Source organism: Hemiscyllium ocellatum, chromosome 48 (genome assembly GCF_020745735.1).
Source record: "Hemiscyllium ocellatum isolate sHemOce1 chromosome 48, sHemOce1.pat.X.cur, whole genome shotgun sequence".
NCBI classification, from domain to species: domain Eukaryota; kingdom Metazoa; phylum Chordata; class Chondrichthyes; order Orectolobiformes; family Hemiscylliidae; genus Hemiscyllium; species Hemiscyllium ocellatum.
The window spans coordinates 11126626-11142838 of NC_083448.1; the positions used below are offsets into that span (position 1 = coordinate 11126626).

The 16213-nt window shown below is 39.3% G+C and overlaps 1 protein-coding gene across 50 annotated transcripts in view; it reads right to left on the reverse strand.

The window, feature by feature from the left end:
- LOC132836823 (calcium/calmodulin-dependent protein kinase type II subunit beta) overlaps positions 1-16213 on the reverse strand; it is a 262349-nt gene that overhangs the window by 13375 nt on the left and 232761 nt on the right. For 26 of the 50 annotated variants that reach the window (XM_060856319.1, XM_060856316.1, XM_060856311.1 and 23 more), the window contains 3 exons: positions 14811-14936; positions 13560-13676; positions 8458-8541 (listed from right to left, as the gene is read on the reverse strand). The exons of 23 other annotated variants lie outside the window; for them this stretch is intronic. In XM_060856319.1, coding sequence (XP_060712302.1) covers positions 8458-8541; positions 13560-13676; positions 14811-14936 — 327 coding nt within the window. The remainder of the gene's footprint in view (positions 1-8457; positions 8542-13559; positions 13677-14810; positions 14937-16213) is intronic. One more of the 50 variants, XM_060856310.1, reaches the window with a different exon arrangement.

A 16213-nucleotide genomic window follows, 5' to 3' on the forward strand; every position in this document is an offset into this window, starting at 1 on the left:
AGGAGGGGGTGGTGGTGAGTAGATACGACACAAAGGAGAAGTAGATCCTGAACCCAGCTCAGTTCATTAGGAAACTGAAGGTGGCAAGAATGCATGAGATATCATCTACTGACCTTCTCTAACACAAAGCTGAGATTGTGAAGTGTGCAATGGAGCAGCTAGATTATAAGGAATAGAACCTCAGCTAGCAAGGAAAGGAGTTCTGAAAGTCATCATTCATCATATGGAGAAGCAGAGGAATTTCTATGTCCCCAGCAGCTACTTGCAATTGTGTTTGCAAGAAAAAACAAGATTTTCCCTCCTATCCTGAAGAAAGAATTTCCACCTTCAGGTGGAGCCTTCCTATTTGTCTCGACAAGAATCAAAAGAGTATAAAATTTTGATTGATGGTAGAGGCAACTCATCTCCTTCTCCCATTTTCTTCATCCTCTGCCCATACTCTGACATTCCTCTTCCTCTTAATGACCCCTTTACCCAGCTCTTGCAGGAACTCATTCAATTCATATTGAAACCGTTTTCTCTACCAAGGAATTTCAGGCAGTCCAGGAATTAAACCATGAGTCCACTGGTGCAATTGAAGTGTGACCCAGAGTAACTGAATTTAAGATATCCATTTAAAATTTGGTGTCCATTTCAAATGAGAGAGATACGCTCTGGAATGATCCTTTGTCTTTGCTCCTGAACTGTCCCACATTATCCAGAAAATTATCAAGTGTTTCATTCAATCCATATTAGTGCCACTAATATCTTAGTGTTCTAAGATATTAACTTATCTGATGATTCTACATCCATTCCTTTCAAAGAAACAATAAATGAATAAAAGTGACTTACTTCATATTTCAACTCTAAACTTAGGAACAGAAGTAGGCTTCTTAGCCCCTCAGGCTTGCTTAGCCATTCAGTAACATCACAATTCCAACATGTTGTCTTTTTAAAGCTGTTGTTTTTGGCTGTAATTGCAATTCTGTTTTCTTCCTTCCAGTTAACTTATTTTCAATCCATGAAAATGCAGCAAGTTTAGGAAAATATTTAAAAGCAAGATCACAAATCAACCTTTAAAATCCAAAGTTTAAATGGAAAAGGGCATTCTTTCCACTGGGGACCAAAAGGAGAATAAATGCATTTGAGAATGGTTTCATTTATGATGGATCAGTTCCTTTTTTGAGACACTGCACATTAGGAGTGTTATGTAGAATATACTTTAGAAAGAACTCGGACTTCAAGCTTTCTCAAGACAATGAGGCATGAGCAGTAAATGCAAACCATATCAACTGATGTCCATATCTCCATTCCATCCCCACCATCGTCCATAAAACAATAAACAGAACATTTACAGGTCTCACTGCTTCTCTGAAATGAAACTTGGTGCAACTGCAGTAGTTATAACAGACAAGAAACTGGGCTCCGTACTTCAGCTGGGAAGGGAACACCTGCCTCTGCTGGAAACATCCACTGATGCACATCAGGTAAATGGTATCGATGGCATAATCTGAAGACTGAAGAACGGACAAATGCTCTCACATACAAAATAACAGGTCAGGGAATTCCCAGAGCTTGACAGATGCCTGTGAAGTTGTATCCAAACCAGATCCATTAGGTGTATTTGAAAATGTTCTTTCTTTTACGAAAGCAGGGCAGGATCAAGTGCACTTCTCTGATTGGCAAATGCAACATAATACGAAAGGCCAAGGTTTCTAGGTGCATGCAGTGTGAATTTGGTGGTGTCTGAAGAGGAAATGTGAGTGAACCTACTATAATTGAATCCAATATCAATAACTTGGCAAGAGGATAGGGAGTTAGCACCAGGAGCTATCACAAGTTGCCATTCCAAAAACTTTCGGCAAGGTTGACAAACTAGGAGGATATTTCTTCAAGAGAAATTAAAGGAAAAAAAGTCAAAACATTGTATGCTTGCCTCAGACACTTAACTGTTTCAGAGATAAAAGCACTGAGAGGATGTGATATTTTTGGTTCCAGCTATATCAACTATTCTATAAGGAACATTAACATGTTTTTCTCACTCTTATTTCTGTTAGACCTATTGTGCTTTTGCAGCAATTTTTTTTTAATTATACTATGATCTGTTATAGATTTGAAAAAAATATGAAAGCTGCTGAGTTTGCAGAACCTCAACAGCTGGGGAAACATTAGAATGGACAAAGAACGGTCTGGAAAAATGTCTGAAATGTGACGAAAGAAAAATCTCCATTTCATGAAGCCATTTTGCCACAATCCATATTTGAATGATGTTCATTCATATCTGCATCAGATTTTTTCACCAACTGTTCTGTGGTGACAGAATTTCTTCTTAGTGTTGCAACAAATTCACTAAGACCAAACATTATTTAAAAAAGCAGAAATCAGGAAAATGCATGATAAAGTAAATTAAATATACACAAAAATATATATTTTGAACACCTTTTGGTTTCATTATTTCTGTAACAAGAATTAAAAGACCTTTAAACGAAAAGGTATCATTCATTGAACAACACACACTACATAAGTACCCCATAACAATGCCTGTTCCAATCAGATCAGCCTTCTTCAAAGTAAACCATCGTCAGTTTACTTCAGGACTCATGTGAAATACACAAAATTGTTCTGCCAACTTACTAACCAGGACCTTCCAATATGGGAACTACACAGATGAAAGAGAACATTGCGTTCCTTTCCCAGATTGATGCTTTGACTGATAATCAGAATGCTGCATTTTCATGACGACCCAAGCAAGCAGCTCTTTATGTCAGTAGTCACAGAGAACTGAAGGCAGATCCTAACCATTTCAGCATCTTTCCAAAATATATCTAGAGCTTTCTTACATTAAAATCTGCTGTGTAACTATGAAAGAAAAACATTTTGACCAAGTGTTCTTACAGACTGACATACCTGCCACTTTGCTCGTCATTTCTGAATGCCTGGCCATATCTTTCAGCTAATTCTATTAAGCTGTTACTTAAACAGAGTGACCTACACATGCTATTATTATCCATTTGTCCTCAGATCAGATTTAGTTGTCATGTTATGCCCTTCCAGATGCTCTGATATCCGAGCTGTCATCTCTGGTTCATTACAAATGCAAATTCTTAATTTAGCATAGGGAGGGTTTATCAGTTAAAGGATTAAAGTAATAATTATCTGCTCATCAGAGGATACCTTGAAAATAGAAAGCGTGCACCTTGTCCGCAGGAGCTGTGATGTTGGTGGTGAGGATTGTAAATTTGTAGTAACACTGCTGCTATTGTAGAAAGTGAGATTGAACATTTCATGGGACTCAAAATTTGTAACGAGTCCTCAAGCACAAACCTAACTCAACACATTCTTATATCCTGAGTGATTCTCCTCCAGTGAATCTGAACTGTTTTGATTTTATATATGTGGAAGGCATTTAATTGTGATGCCATAGAGACCATAAGAAAATTAAAGACATTATATGGACAGTGACATAGATTTGTTTGACGATAGCACAACAGTTAGAGATCTGGAAGTATTCTAAATTCCAGTCTCTTAACATTTGTTGTTAGCATATGTGTATCTCAAATAGCAATCTGAAATAAAACTCATGGTCACTACTGGCAGCAAGGGAAAAGTTGCAATTGAGATAACAACTAAGAATCTGTGCAGGTCCTCTTTTCCACCTGATTTTTTTTTAAACAGAAGAGAGGAAGCATTTATAGAGTCGTAGAGATGTACAGTGCAGAAACAGACCCTTACGTCCAACTTGTCCATGCCGAACAGATATCCCAACCCAATCTAGTCCCACCTGCCAGCACCCGGCCCATATCCTTCCAAACCCTTCCTATTCATATACCCCTCCAGATGCCTTTTAAATGTTGCAATTGTATTAGCATCCACCACTTCCTCTGGCAGCTCATTCTATACACGTACCACTCTTCGCGTGAAAACGTTGCCCCATAGGTCTTTTTAGTATTTTTCCCCTCTCACCCTAAACCTATGCCCTATAGTTCTGGACTCCCCACCCCCAGGGAAAAGACTTGGTCTATTTATCCTATCCATGCCCCTCATGATTTTACAAACCTCTACAAGGTCACCCCTTAGCCTCTGACACTCCAGGGAAAACAGCACCAGCCTATTCAACCACTCCCTATAGCTCAAATCCTCCAACCCTGGCAACATGCTTGTAAATCTTCTGTGAACCCTTTCAAGTTTCACACCATCTTTCTGATAGGAAGGAGACCCGAACTGCACACAGTATTCCAGCAGTGGCCCAACCAATGTCCTGTACAGCTGCAACATGACCTCCCAACTCCTGTACTCAATACTCTGACCAATAAAGGAAAGCATTCCAAACGCCTTCTTCACTATCCTATCGATCTGCGACTCCACTTTAAAGGAGCTATGGACCTGCACTCCATGGTCTCAACAACACTCCCTAGGACTTTACCATTAAGCACATAAGTCCTGCTAAGATTTTCAGCACCTCACATTTATCTAAGTTAAACACCATCTGCTAATTTTCAGCCTATTGGCCTATCTGATCAAGATCCCTATAAGATTCTAATCTGAGATAACCTTCTTTGCTGTCCACTATACCTCCAATTTTGGTGTCATCTGCAAACTTATTAACTATACCTGTTATGCTCACATCCAAATCATTTGTATAAATGAGAGGTAGTGTATCAAGCACCAATCCTTGAACATTCCACTGGTCACAGGGCTCCAGTCTGAAAAACAACCCTCCACCACCACCCTCCGTCTTCTACCTCTGAGCCAGTTCTGTCTCCAAATGGCTAGTTCTCCTCGTATTACATTTGGCAGTTACCATTCTACAACCTCAGTTTTGAAGTGCCAGTTACCTATTGTACCAAGAAAAAAAAATGCCTGGTTCATCTTCCAAATGGTGTAAACACCTTTGATAAGCGTTCCTCCCTCAATTCTGTTAAATTTGGAAACATTTTGTATCAACAATCCAGTCCAAAGTTCCCATAGCATTTAAGTGTTGTGTTTCTGCCAGATAAAAATTATTTAACTGAAAAAACTATTTTTCAAATCGTGTTCAGTGTTGTACAGTAAAAATAGTGTGGATGCAGAATATTTCTTTCTGGAGTTGAAATCAAACATTTCTGCCATGAACAGTCTCCAGTTATATCCCAGCATGTTACTGATATGAGCAAGGCAATTTTAATCTAATTGTGACCACTCTCTGAAGAATCGGTTCTTCCTCCCCACTCCTTTTCATCTTTTCCTTCCTAATCCCATTCTGCTTTGTCTGCAAACTGGAACATTTTGATGCATAAGTCGAGTTGTGCACAGCAGTGCTCCTCTGCCTTTCCACACCCTCTCTGGCCAGGAACGTTCAGCTTGACTGGAGAAATGAGTTCAAAAACTTAGCATAAAATTTGTGTTCAAATTTTTAAGCAATCCATTGGCAAATCTCCAGTAGTACAGATTAAAGTCCTTAATGTGCAGAGTATACAATTTCTTATTGGAAAAAGAGTAGGCTATTTGGCCTCTCAAACCTAACAGATCTTCTGACTCAACACCATTTTCCAACAATATCTCAATTTCCTTTGATGTCTTAAATATCTGAATATCTATCAAACACTGTCTTGAACAGAGTCAATGACCAAGCCTCTGCAGCTGAGAATTCTGAAGACTCACCAGTCTCTTAGTGAAGAAATTCTTCCTCCTCTCAGTTCAAAATGACCAAGCTCTTGGTTTCCCATTGTTCACAATCCTGCAGTGACGGGAAACATGCTCACTGCATCTAACCTATCAAAATTCCTATGTTTGGATGAGGTCAGCTTTTATTCTTTGATGTTCTAGAAAACATCAATCTAGTATCTCTTTTCAGAGTTTAACACAATATCCCAGGAGTGGCTCCACTGCACTCCTTGTATGGTAGATATACCCTTCCTTAGGCGAGGAGACACAGTATGCACAAAACACTTGGTGAAGACTCAGCAAGGTACCCTACTGTTATAGAGACATAGAGAGGTTCAGCAAGGAGACAGACACTTTGGTGCAACTCGTGCAGGCAGACCAGATATCCTAACCCAATCTAGTCCCATTTGCCAGCACTTGGCCCATATTCCTCTGAACTCTTCCTATTCATATACTCATTCCGATGCTTCTTAAATGCTGCAATTGTACCAGCCACCACCACTTTCTCTGGCAGCTCATTTCATCCATGCACCTCCCTCTGTGTGAAAAAGTTGCCACTTAGGTCCCTTTTATATTTTTCCCTTCTCAACCTCGACCTAAGTCCATCATGATTTTATAAACCTCTATAAGGTGGCCCCTCAACCTCTAACGCTTCAGAGAAAACAACCCCAGCCTATTCAGCCCCTCCCTATAGTTCCAACCCTGGCAACATCCTTGTAAATCTTGCAGCAAGCTAACTTTATTTCTGTACTCAAATCCTCTTGTTGTACAGGACAATGCACTATTTGCCTTCCTCTTTGGTTGCCTCACTTGTAAATTCACTTTCAATGACACACACTCACACACACATAAACACACAATACATCCTGGGGTGCTAAGAAATGGCAAAAGTTACAACAGATGCGTTAATGGCAATTTACCAAAATTCACTGGACTTCAGACAGGTCCTGGCGGTCCGGAAGACACCAAATGTTATGCCGATTCAGGAAGTGAATGTTGTGTTTGACAAACTTCCTGGAGTTCTTTGAGGATGTAAGAAGCGTGGTGGATGGAGGGAACAAGTGGATGTTTATATACTTGGATTTCCAGAAGGTGTTCGATAGGTGCCACATAAAAGACTCATCTGTAGGACTGCATGAACTTTCGGGGAATGTGCTAGCATGGATAGAGGTTTTGGTTAACCAATAGAAAGCAGAGAGTTAGGATAAATGGATGTTTCTCTGGTTGGAGATCAGTGGTGGGTGGGGAGCCACAGGGGCCAGTGTTCAGTCCACAATTGTTCATGATACATCTGAATGATTTGGAAGAGGAGACCAAGTGTAAAGTATCCAAGTTTCTGATGACAATAAATTGAGTGGAAACACAAACTGTGCAGAGGATATGGAGGATCTGCAAAGAGATTTAGATCGGTTGATGAGTGGGCAAGGGTCTGGTAGATGGATTACAATGTTGGTAAATGTGAGGTTATCCACTTGGGAAGTAAAAAGAGTAGATCAGAGTATTATTTAAATGGTGAAAGATTGCAGCATGTTGTTGTGCAGAGGAACTCAGGAGTGCTTGTACATGAATTGCTAAAAGTCAATTTGCAGGTGCAACAGGTAATCAAGGCGGCAAACAAAATATTTACTTTCATTGCTAGAGGGATTGAATTTAAGAGCAGGGAGGTTCTGCTGCAAATGTACGAAGTGTTGGTGAGGCTAGACCTGCAGTTTTGTGCGCAGTTCTGGTCTCCTTACTTGTGGAAGGAGACGTACTTTGGAGGCAATGCAGAGGAGGTTCTACAGGTTGATTCTGCAGATGAGGGGGTTACCCATGAGGAGAGGTCAAGCCGCCTCGGTAGAATTTAGGACAATAAGTGGGGGAATCTTACAGAAACATATAAAATTATGAAAGGGATAGAGAAGACAGAGGCAGGCAAGTTGTTTCAGCTGGTGGATAAGATTAGGACTAGAGAACATGGCCTCAAGATTAGGGGGGATAGATTTAGGACAGAGATAAGGGAGAACTGCTTTTCCCAGAGAATATATTGAATTCCATGACTAAAGAAGCAGTAGAGGCAGCTTCATTAAATATATTCAGACACATTTGGATGGGTTTTGCATGGTAGGGGAATTAAGGGTTATGGAAATAATGCAGGTAGAAGCTGTGATGATGGATAGATCAGCCATGATCTTAATGAAGGGCTTGACGGACCAAATGGCCTACTCTTTCTTCTATTACTATGAAACTATGACATATGTACAAGGACAGTAAGAGTTCCAAATCTTCCACTATTTTAAAAATGACTCTGAATTTTTACTTTTCCAACTAAAAAGGATTACTTCATATTTTCCCACATAATTTTCCATGTGCCATGTTCTTGATCACTCCCTTCACCTGTCTAAATGACTTCAACTTTGAAGTTTCTTTGCGCCCTCCTCACAACTCACATTGCCACATAGCTTTATGTTATGGGCAAATTTGGAAATATGATATTTGGTCCCCTGATCCAAATTATTGATATAAATTGCTGTACCTGATTCATTCCAATCTGACAACCTGAGAATGATTCGCTTATACCTATCCTCTTCTATCCATTAACCAACTCTCAACTTACTAACCTTTTCTGTGGTACCTTATTTAAAATTTTCTGAAAATCCAAAGACAGCAACAACCTCTGGTTCCCTGCTACCTATTCCGCGCAGTATATCCTCAACAAGTTTGAGCAAGTTTGCCAAGCCTAAATTTTAAGTGTCAAATTACCACATCCTTTAAATTACATTAGTATGATGACTTGAATGGTAAAGCAAAGCCATTCTTCAGATAAAGTTGGGTACCAATATCTGTAACACTTACATTGAGTTGGAGGTGGTGAGCTGAGGGGTCTCTTGTAATCATTGGACTGATTCTTAACACACACACGATCCATACCTTTAGCAACTGAGTTTGTAGAAAAAATGATATCACATATGAAAGAGACACAATGAATATCCAAGAGTAAAAGCAAAAATGGATCAATATTGAGGAAATGAATACGTTTCCAAAAATATTGCATTAAAGCCATATTCTCGAGAGAGAGATAAATAACTTCCATTTTAAATGGAACAGAATTTGGTTTTCAAAACAGAGAACTTTGATTTTGCATTTCACAGTCTCCTGCTGCTGCAGTTATAGCTAGAAAAATAGACTTGCATTTCTTTCATGCCTTTCATGACCTCATGACTGCTTAAAATACCTGAGAGGGAGTGCAGTAATTTTTGAAGTCGAAGTTTTGCATTTGAAGGAAACTAAGCAGCTGATTTGCACACTGTCGCCTTTCACAAATGACAATGGAATAATGACCAAAATCATTATTTTGATTGAGGGATACTAAAATGTTGTACCTTGGAACAAATGGATTATACGATCATATTCACAAAAAGGATTAAAATTTGACGGCTTTGTCTTCACAAAGATAGTTAACCAGTTCTATACTGCAGATAGCTTTGAACTTAAAAGTATTGCATCGTTTGCATTATATGATACCATTGGAATTTCAGTTTCCATGAACAAAACTTAACTTGTCTGTTGTAATATGAAGAGCCAATGAAGAATGCTTTACAAAGCTGATGTAATCCAATTTAATTGACATTAGATCTTCTGGACTTTGGAATGCAATCAATATATCTCTCCTCTTCTTTGCAACTTTGATGAGAAGCACTGTTCTCCAACCTGTGCAAAGATGAACTGATGACAAATGTCTCTCACTCTGTGGGGAGCTCTGTTCAAGCTTGTCAGAAGTTCCCAGACAAAGCAAAGAGTTTGTCATATTGCTGTACCCTGGTTTCCTCCACAACTGGCTATTCAATGGGTGCAGAATTGTGGACAGGAACCCATTTCTACAGCTCTAGTTCTTAACAGTGGTGTGCACAATCAAGATCCCCAAACTACCTGTTATTTTACAAAAGAAATATTCATATTATTGTTGCAATCACTGGAGTAAAACATGAGAATATGGCTTTCAGGAATAGTCTATAAAGTGACCAGTAAATACTGCTGTCATGCCTATGTGCATAGATTACAGTCTAATTCAGAGAATTATGTCATACCAAGTGTTCCTTCTGGGTCAGTTAATATATATGCTGAAAAATGGGCATTTCTTTTGTGAAATAGATCAACCAATGACAGCAAAGTGAAAGACCTCAAAGCAGAGGTCAGGAGTTAAACTGATGATTCTTACTGAAGAACTTAGAGGACACTGGACCAATGGCTTAGATAGAATTCACAAGCATGTGATTGAGCTTTTATTGACACAGAAGGCAACTGGAAATGGTTGCAGCGATTAAATGCATTCAAACATGCTGCACATCTGAGTTAGACAGTGGGAACCAAGTGCAGAAATTGTGGATTATTCATGCCATGTTAAAATCCTGAGCAAAAACTTGCACGGCTTTTACAATCATATATGCTTGAACTGGTTTTTTCTTGAATTGAATATTTATTATTTTTTTTAAATCACAGATGATGGATGTTCCTTGGGAATTAGTTGGAATTCTCACTTCAATAGAAATTACATAATAAACACCATGATCATAGGCATTCAGAAATAGTGCTAGCTGGAATAAGTTGTTAAATTCATAATGTTCTCGAGGATGCATCTTGGTCACATATCTATTTAACAACATGTTGGGTATCCTAACGTTTAAAATATGATTTGGAGATGCTGTACAAAGTTAAAAATCACTCAACACCAGGTTACAGTCCAACAGGTTTATTTGAAAGCACTAGCTGCTCCTTCATGAGATGGTTGTGATGAACCAAAGGCTAGTGCTTCCAAATAAACCTGTTGGCCTACAATGTGGTGTGATGTGATTTTTAACTCCAAAACAGCCGACGAGAGCCTTTTTCAGAATTACAAACTTCATGACGTCAAGTCTTTCCTCTATCTTCAAAAGGTTAGGGAAGTATTAGATTCAACAGCCCTATTTTATGAATTTAATTCAGTCCAACAGTAAGGGTGTAATGAAAATCAAATGTGAAGATCTGAATAAGTTACTACTGAAGCATTGCTAAGTTATATATTTTAGAAGGAGACAAAAAAGACAACAAACAAAACTTGCATGCAGGATCCAAACCTTCTTACAGATCAGGATGTATAAGTTTTAAAAGGTGTACTACATAGAAAACGTTACTATTCAGTGAAGTTCTGAAGTCTGGTTGAATGCAAAGTATGGGAGCTGATCAGCTTGCTATCATGTGACTTGTTTAAGTCCTGTAATTGTGTTTCAGTGTACTGTGTGGTCGATGGAAGAGCTGATGAAACAAACAAACAGCTGAGTGGGGAAAAGAAAAATCTGACTCCCAGTAATGAGGGAACTATCAATCTTGAGGATCAAATGTCCCACCATCCTTTTGGCATGAACAGAGAAGAGTCAGGCCCTTGATTACTTCCATATGAAGAGGCAGTGGATAAGCTCTTTTATGAATGTTGATTATGACTTTGGATAGCAATGTCAAATAAAATGGCATATTCTTGATATTGATCCTAACATCACAAATTTACACTTGCAGGATTATTAGATGGATATTCAAACAATATGACTCACTTTTATTAAAGAGTTTGCCTCTGAGCAGGTCAGGAGCAAATGAGCTGTTTCCCTTATTGGCAAATCTGCACAACAACTTTCAGGTAAGTCTCCAGTCACAACATTTTCTCCTTTGACATTCTCAGCTCATACTAAGGGGGGAAGTCTCAAAATGAAACAAATGTCTCAAGTCTGCTGAACTTAAGCAAGCCCCATCTGGAACAATGAAAACTGATAGAGATATAGACAGCAGGTTTAAATTCAACTGCAATGTTTGTTCAGTCACTTGTGCTCATGTACATAGGAGCAGAATAGATGATGAGAGAGGAATAAGCTTGGGCTATCTGTTCTAGGTTGATTCCCCTGCATTTTTTATGGCTGGCCCACAGAGGTAAAGGTCTGGCAGACAATAACACTTTGCCTTCTGAGCCAGAATGACTTCACAAGTAGAAACAAAATGTTTAAGCATTTAGTTATGTCAAATTTAGCTCAAAAATAAGAAGAAAATGATCTTATGATTTAATTTCATCAGTTTCTCACAAATATTTCAGTTTATATGAACTGGTGACGCTGCCTGTAGGAAGACAGACTCATTTAAAATGAGTGATTTCCCTCTCATGCACATACTTCTATATATCTGAATTTCAGCACAAACTCATGATACACTCATCAAAAACACACCAACTCATGGTGCAGTGAGGCTCGACTCCTCAGAAATTGAAGCTGTCCATGTTCATAAGTAACAAGATCTGGACAATCTCCAGGATTGGGTTGACAAGTGGCAAATAACATTTGTGCCACACAAATGCCTGGCTTTGACCATCACGAATAAGAGACAATCTAACCACCGCCCCATGGCATTTAATGGTGTTACGTTCACTGAATACCTGATTACCAACATTACTGGGAGGGCTATTATTGACCAGAAATTCAACTGGACTCACCACATAAACACAGTGGCTACAAGAGTAGGTCAGAAGCTAGAAATATGGGAGTGACTAACTCACCTCCTGTCTCATCAAAGCCTGTCCACCATCTACAAGGCACAAGTCAGAAGTGTGAGAGAATACTTGCCCCTTGCCTGGATGGGTGCAGCCCAACAATACTCAAAATGCCTGACACCACCCAGGGCAAAGCAGCCTGCTTGATTGGGACTAGATCTACAAGCATCCTCTCCCTCCTCCGCCACCGATGTTCAGCAGCAGCAGTGTGTACTATCTACAAGGTGCATTCCAGAAATTCACCAAAGATCCTCACACAGCATTTTTCAAACCACAAACACTTCCATCTAGAAGGACAAGGGCAACAGGTATTTGGGAACATCACCACCTTCAAATTCCCCTTCAAGTTACTCACCATCCTGACTTGGAAATATAATGCCGTTCCTTAACTGTCACTGGGTCAAAATCCTAATGGCAGTGTGGGTCAACCTGTAGCAGGTGGATTGCAGCAGTTCAAGGAGGCAGCACACCACCATCTTCTCAAGGGCAATTATGGATGGGCAATAAATGCTGGCCAGCCAGCAATGCCCATGTCCAACAAAATGAATAAATACATTTTTTAAAAAATTCATCAGAATCATATTAACAAGCAGTTTGGGAGCAGCAACTGAAAGCTCAGATTCACCTTGTTGAGAATGGAAATATAAATGTTTGAGCATGAAGCTATTTTCATTTGTCAGAAATGTTCTGGAATCAGATCATTGAAAGTTGACAGAAAATTTAACTCAGGAGCAAGAGAACCATGATTTATTACCGACCAGCTGTTACTGGTAGGGAAGAGCAGTTATTCTTCTCAAATACAGCTTGTTCTGCTAGACTGCGTGTTTCGTTAATGCAAATTGGTTACAAAGCAATTCCAACCTTATTAGTTTAAATGATGCTGCCGTTACGTGATTTTCTTATAACACGGGGTTGCACGAGAATGGAACTACCAGAACTACATTATGGCAGAACTGACTGGATTCCTGACTTAACAACCTTTCAAAACTGGAAACATGTCAAGCATTTTTCAAGAAGCAGTGTTTGTACCTGGTCAGTTTACTGTACGATTATATCCTACTGTTTCTAGCTTGGCACTGGGCTCACGCTTTGTTTAAAAGCTCAAGTTGAACTGAGTGTTCAAATTGCTTGCATCATCATTTAGGACTGTACGCTGACTGTTGCCTGGAAATAACTGCCAAGCAAGTTACAAGCAAAGCTTAATTGTATGTCCTTTTATTTAAACGAATGTCCTTAAATAATATCCATCATAAATTTTAGATCATTGCCAGCTTTTCTGCATTTTAAACTTGCAAGAAAGATGCACACCTTCCACATGCTGAAAGTGCATTGCATTCGTTAGGCCTTATAGAGAAGGCTGAATCTCAGTCAGGCAGCATTGCTTGCTACTTACAAGGGATAGAGATGTAGGGAGTGAGAGGTGGTACCTGAACAGATTGGCCACCCTCAGATTCAGCAAAAGGTGCAGACTGTCGTGGCACACACTTTAAAACATCTGTGAATTTCGCAGCTGAGGATGGAAGGTGAAAATATGATGTAATAATATACAAGGTAATAAAATAGCTGGCAGAAGTGAAACCATGGCGTGCTATTCTTTGCTGCACAAGTTGCATTGCTGAGCAAGCTGCAAAGCTTACAGAAGATTTAACCGTGTCTATTTTCAATTTCTAAACATGTTAACTTTAGATGGTTCCAGACTGCATGGCAAAAGTTTTAAAATCAGAGTTCTCTTTGAACTACGCAGAGATTCACAGAACAAACTGATTGCATAAGTAAATTATCCCATTAAACTTGTGTTTTCATCAGTCTGGACCCTAGAAGGTCCACTTTCAAGACCTTAGAGAGGGACCTGAATGCACATCTGAGCATTTCAGATCAAGGTGTTGCTTGATTGAGAGTTTAGATTATTGAGCAGAGCCACAATAGGTGAATGTAAGTCGACTGCTGTGTTTGACCTGACCTCCAAAGTGTGCAAGTGCTAACAAAGTGTTAACAAGACCAGCACCTGCGAGTGTCTAACAAATTATAATACTCTACATAATTCAGAACAAGTTGTAACTGAACTTTCTTCAGCACAAGGATATCATTATTCCACAAGTCTAAGTCTCCAAATTTTTGTTAAAATTAATTGAAAGCATTGTGGATTTAAGGAAGGTAGAACATGTTACAATGACAGAAAAGTAAAGAGTCACTGGGAAAGTGTTCTGTTTTCTCAAAATGGACCTTGTTAACCATATATCTCATTGTACCTTTCAATGGCAATAGTGCTGTTTAAACTTTGGCATAGCAGGGCAGGCTGACAGGAATGCAAACTGTCGTTTGTGGTTTGGTTCCAAAATGATCACAGTAATATGAGAGCAGGGCTATTTCACATCATTGATATGGCATTAATCAGTCCCAAACTGTATGTTTTAATGGAACTACACCACATTGCCATGGCATTTCCATTCCAACATTTATTGCCCAATGAGAAAAACAGCTTTTGCTCCAGTGGCCATGCAACAACTTAAAATTGTAGTCTTCATGGTCCATCAAGTCTTTTGGCTCAATTATTTGCACAAAGCTGAATATGGGTGCCCAACACTTGCATGCTATCAGTGCACACGCCACATGCTCAGTGGTCTTTCATCACAGACTTACTTACTGGGCATAGAAGAGGGAGTGAGAGGAGGCAGTGGAGGCTGTGCAGCAGGAGTCAGGAGCCCCTCATGGTCAGGAAAGGGTCCTGACCCTCTCCGTACACTGTTAAGGACATCTGTGAACTTTGCAGCTAATAGTGGGAGATGGAGAGAAGCTGGGATGAAAAGCTGTAAAAAGCACAATCTTTATGGAAAATTCAAGTAAAATGGAATGTGTTTCATATATCATTATGAATGTGAATTGTCAAGAGTTCAATGAAACATATAACATCCATTTTCTGTGTTGTTTTACTAAAACTGTCAAGTTTTAAAAACTGTATTTGTGATTGCATGAAATTTACCAATATATTACAATGTTTTGTTCTCCCCTAAGTTGAACAAAGAAACAAAGTAACTGACAGACAGGCCAAGAGTTGCTGAAGAGAAAAAGAGACAGAAAAGTTGATCAAATTCCATCTCGCAATGAGAACTTGCATCAGATCTTTTCTGAACACAGGCTAAAAAATCATGGCTGGGTTGCACTTAGAGTTTAGATGCAGATTAAGTGCAGATCACAATGTTTCATACCATGCTGAAGGCACTGTCTGGTTCAGGAAATCAGGAGAACAATGCATTCATGCTTTGATAAGCAGCAGAAACTCAATATTTGCTGTGGCCTGATTGCTATGCACCAGAGAGGTAAACACTCGGTTTTTAATCTTAGGATCCCTACATTGCCACAACAGCTTTTTTATGCAATGAGTGACATCATCACCGACACATGCTGCATGGAATCCATACAAACATGCAAGACAGTTTTAGTCTGAAGAAAATTTTTCTGCTCACCAATGGATACTAGTCTCTCCCTTGAACAAGCGCTAGGTATGTAAAAATTAGCTTGCTGCATTGACACCCTTATATTTTGGAAGAAAGTGTGTGCTACATCTCAGAAGTGCATTCATCTTATGGAGTATCGAATGGAGTAGATTGGTTAAGAGTCCTACCCAGGACAAGAAAGATGGATTCAAAATACAAATAAACAATTTGATATTAACCTGTAAATCCTTCAATAGTGACTGTAACAAAGTCAGCCAGATGAATCTTGTAGAATATGAGTTCTCCAATTGGGACTATTAATCCAATCCAATCTGGGAGCCCTGGCTAACATAAAAAAGGGAGTGTCCCAGATACTGACTGTGGGTGCCTGAATCTTTATGAGACAGTCCTGCAGTGGAGGACTGGTCATTTGTCAATCAGGGTAACTTGGTGATTGGATACTGGCCTTTGTGGGGTTATTTCGCTTTCCAACATAATTGAAATAACAAGCTCAAAGAGCAGGAGAGATTCCTGGTTAACCAAATGATGGAAACAAAATAGGAACACCTCCCATCATCATTCAGAGCTCCAGGTGAAAACATGACAAAGAAAT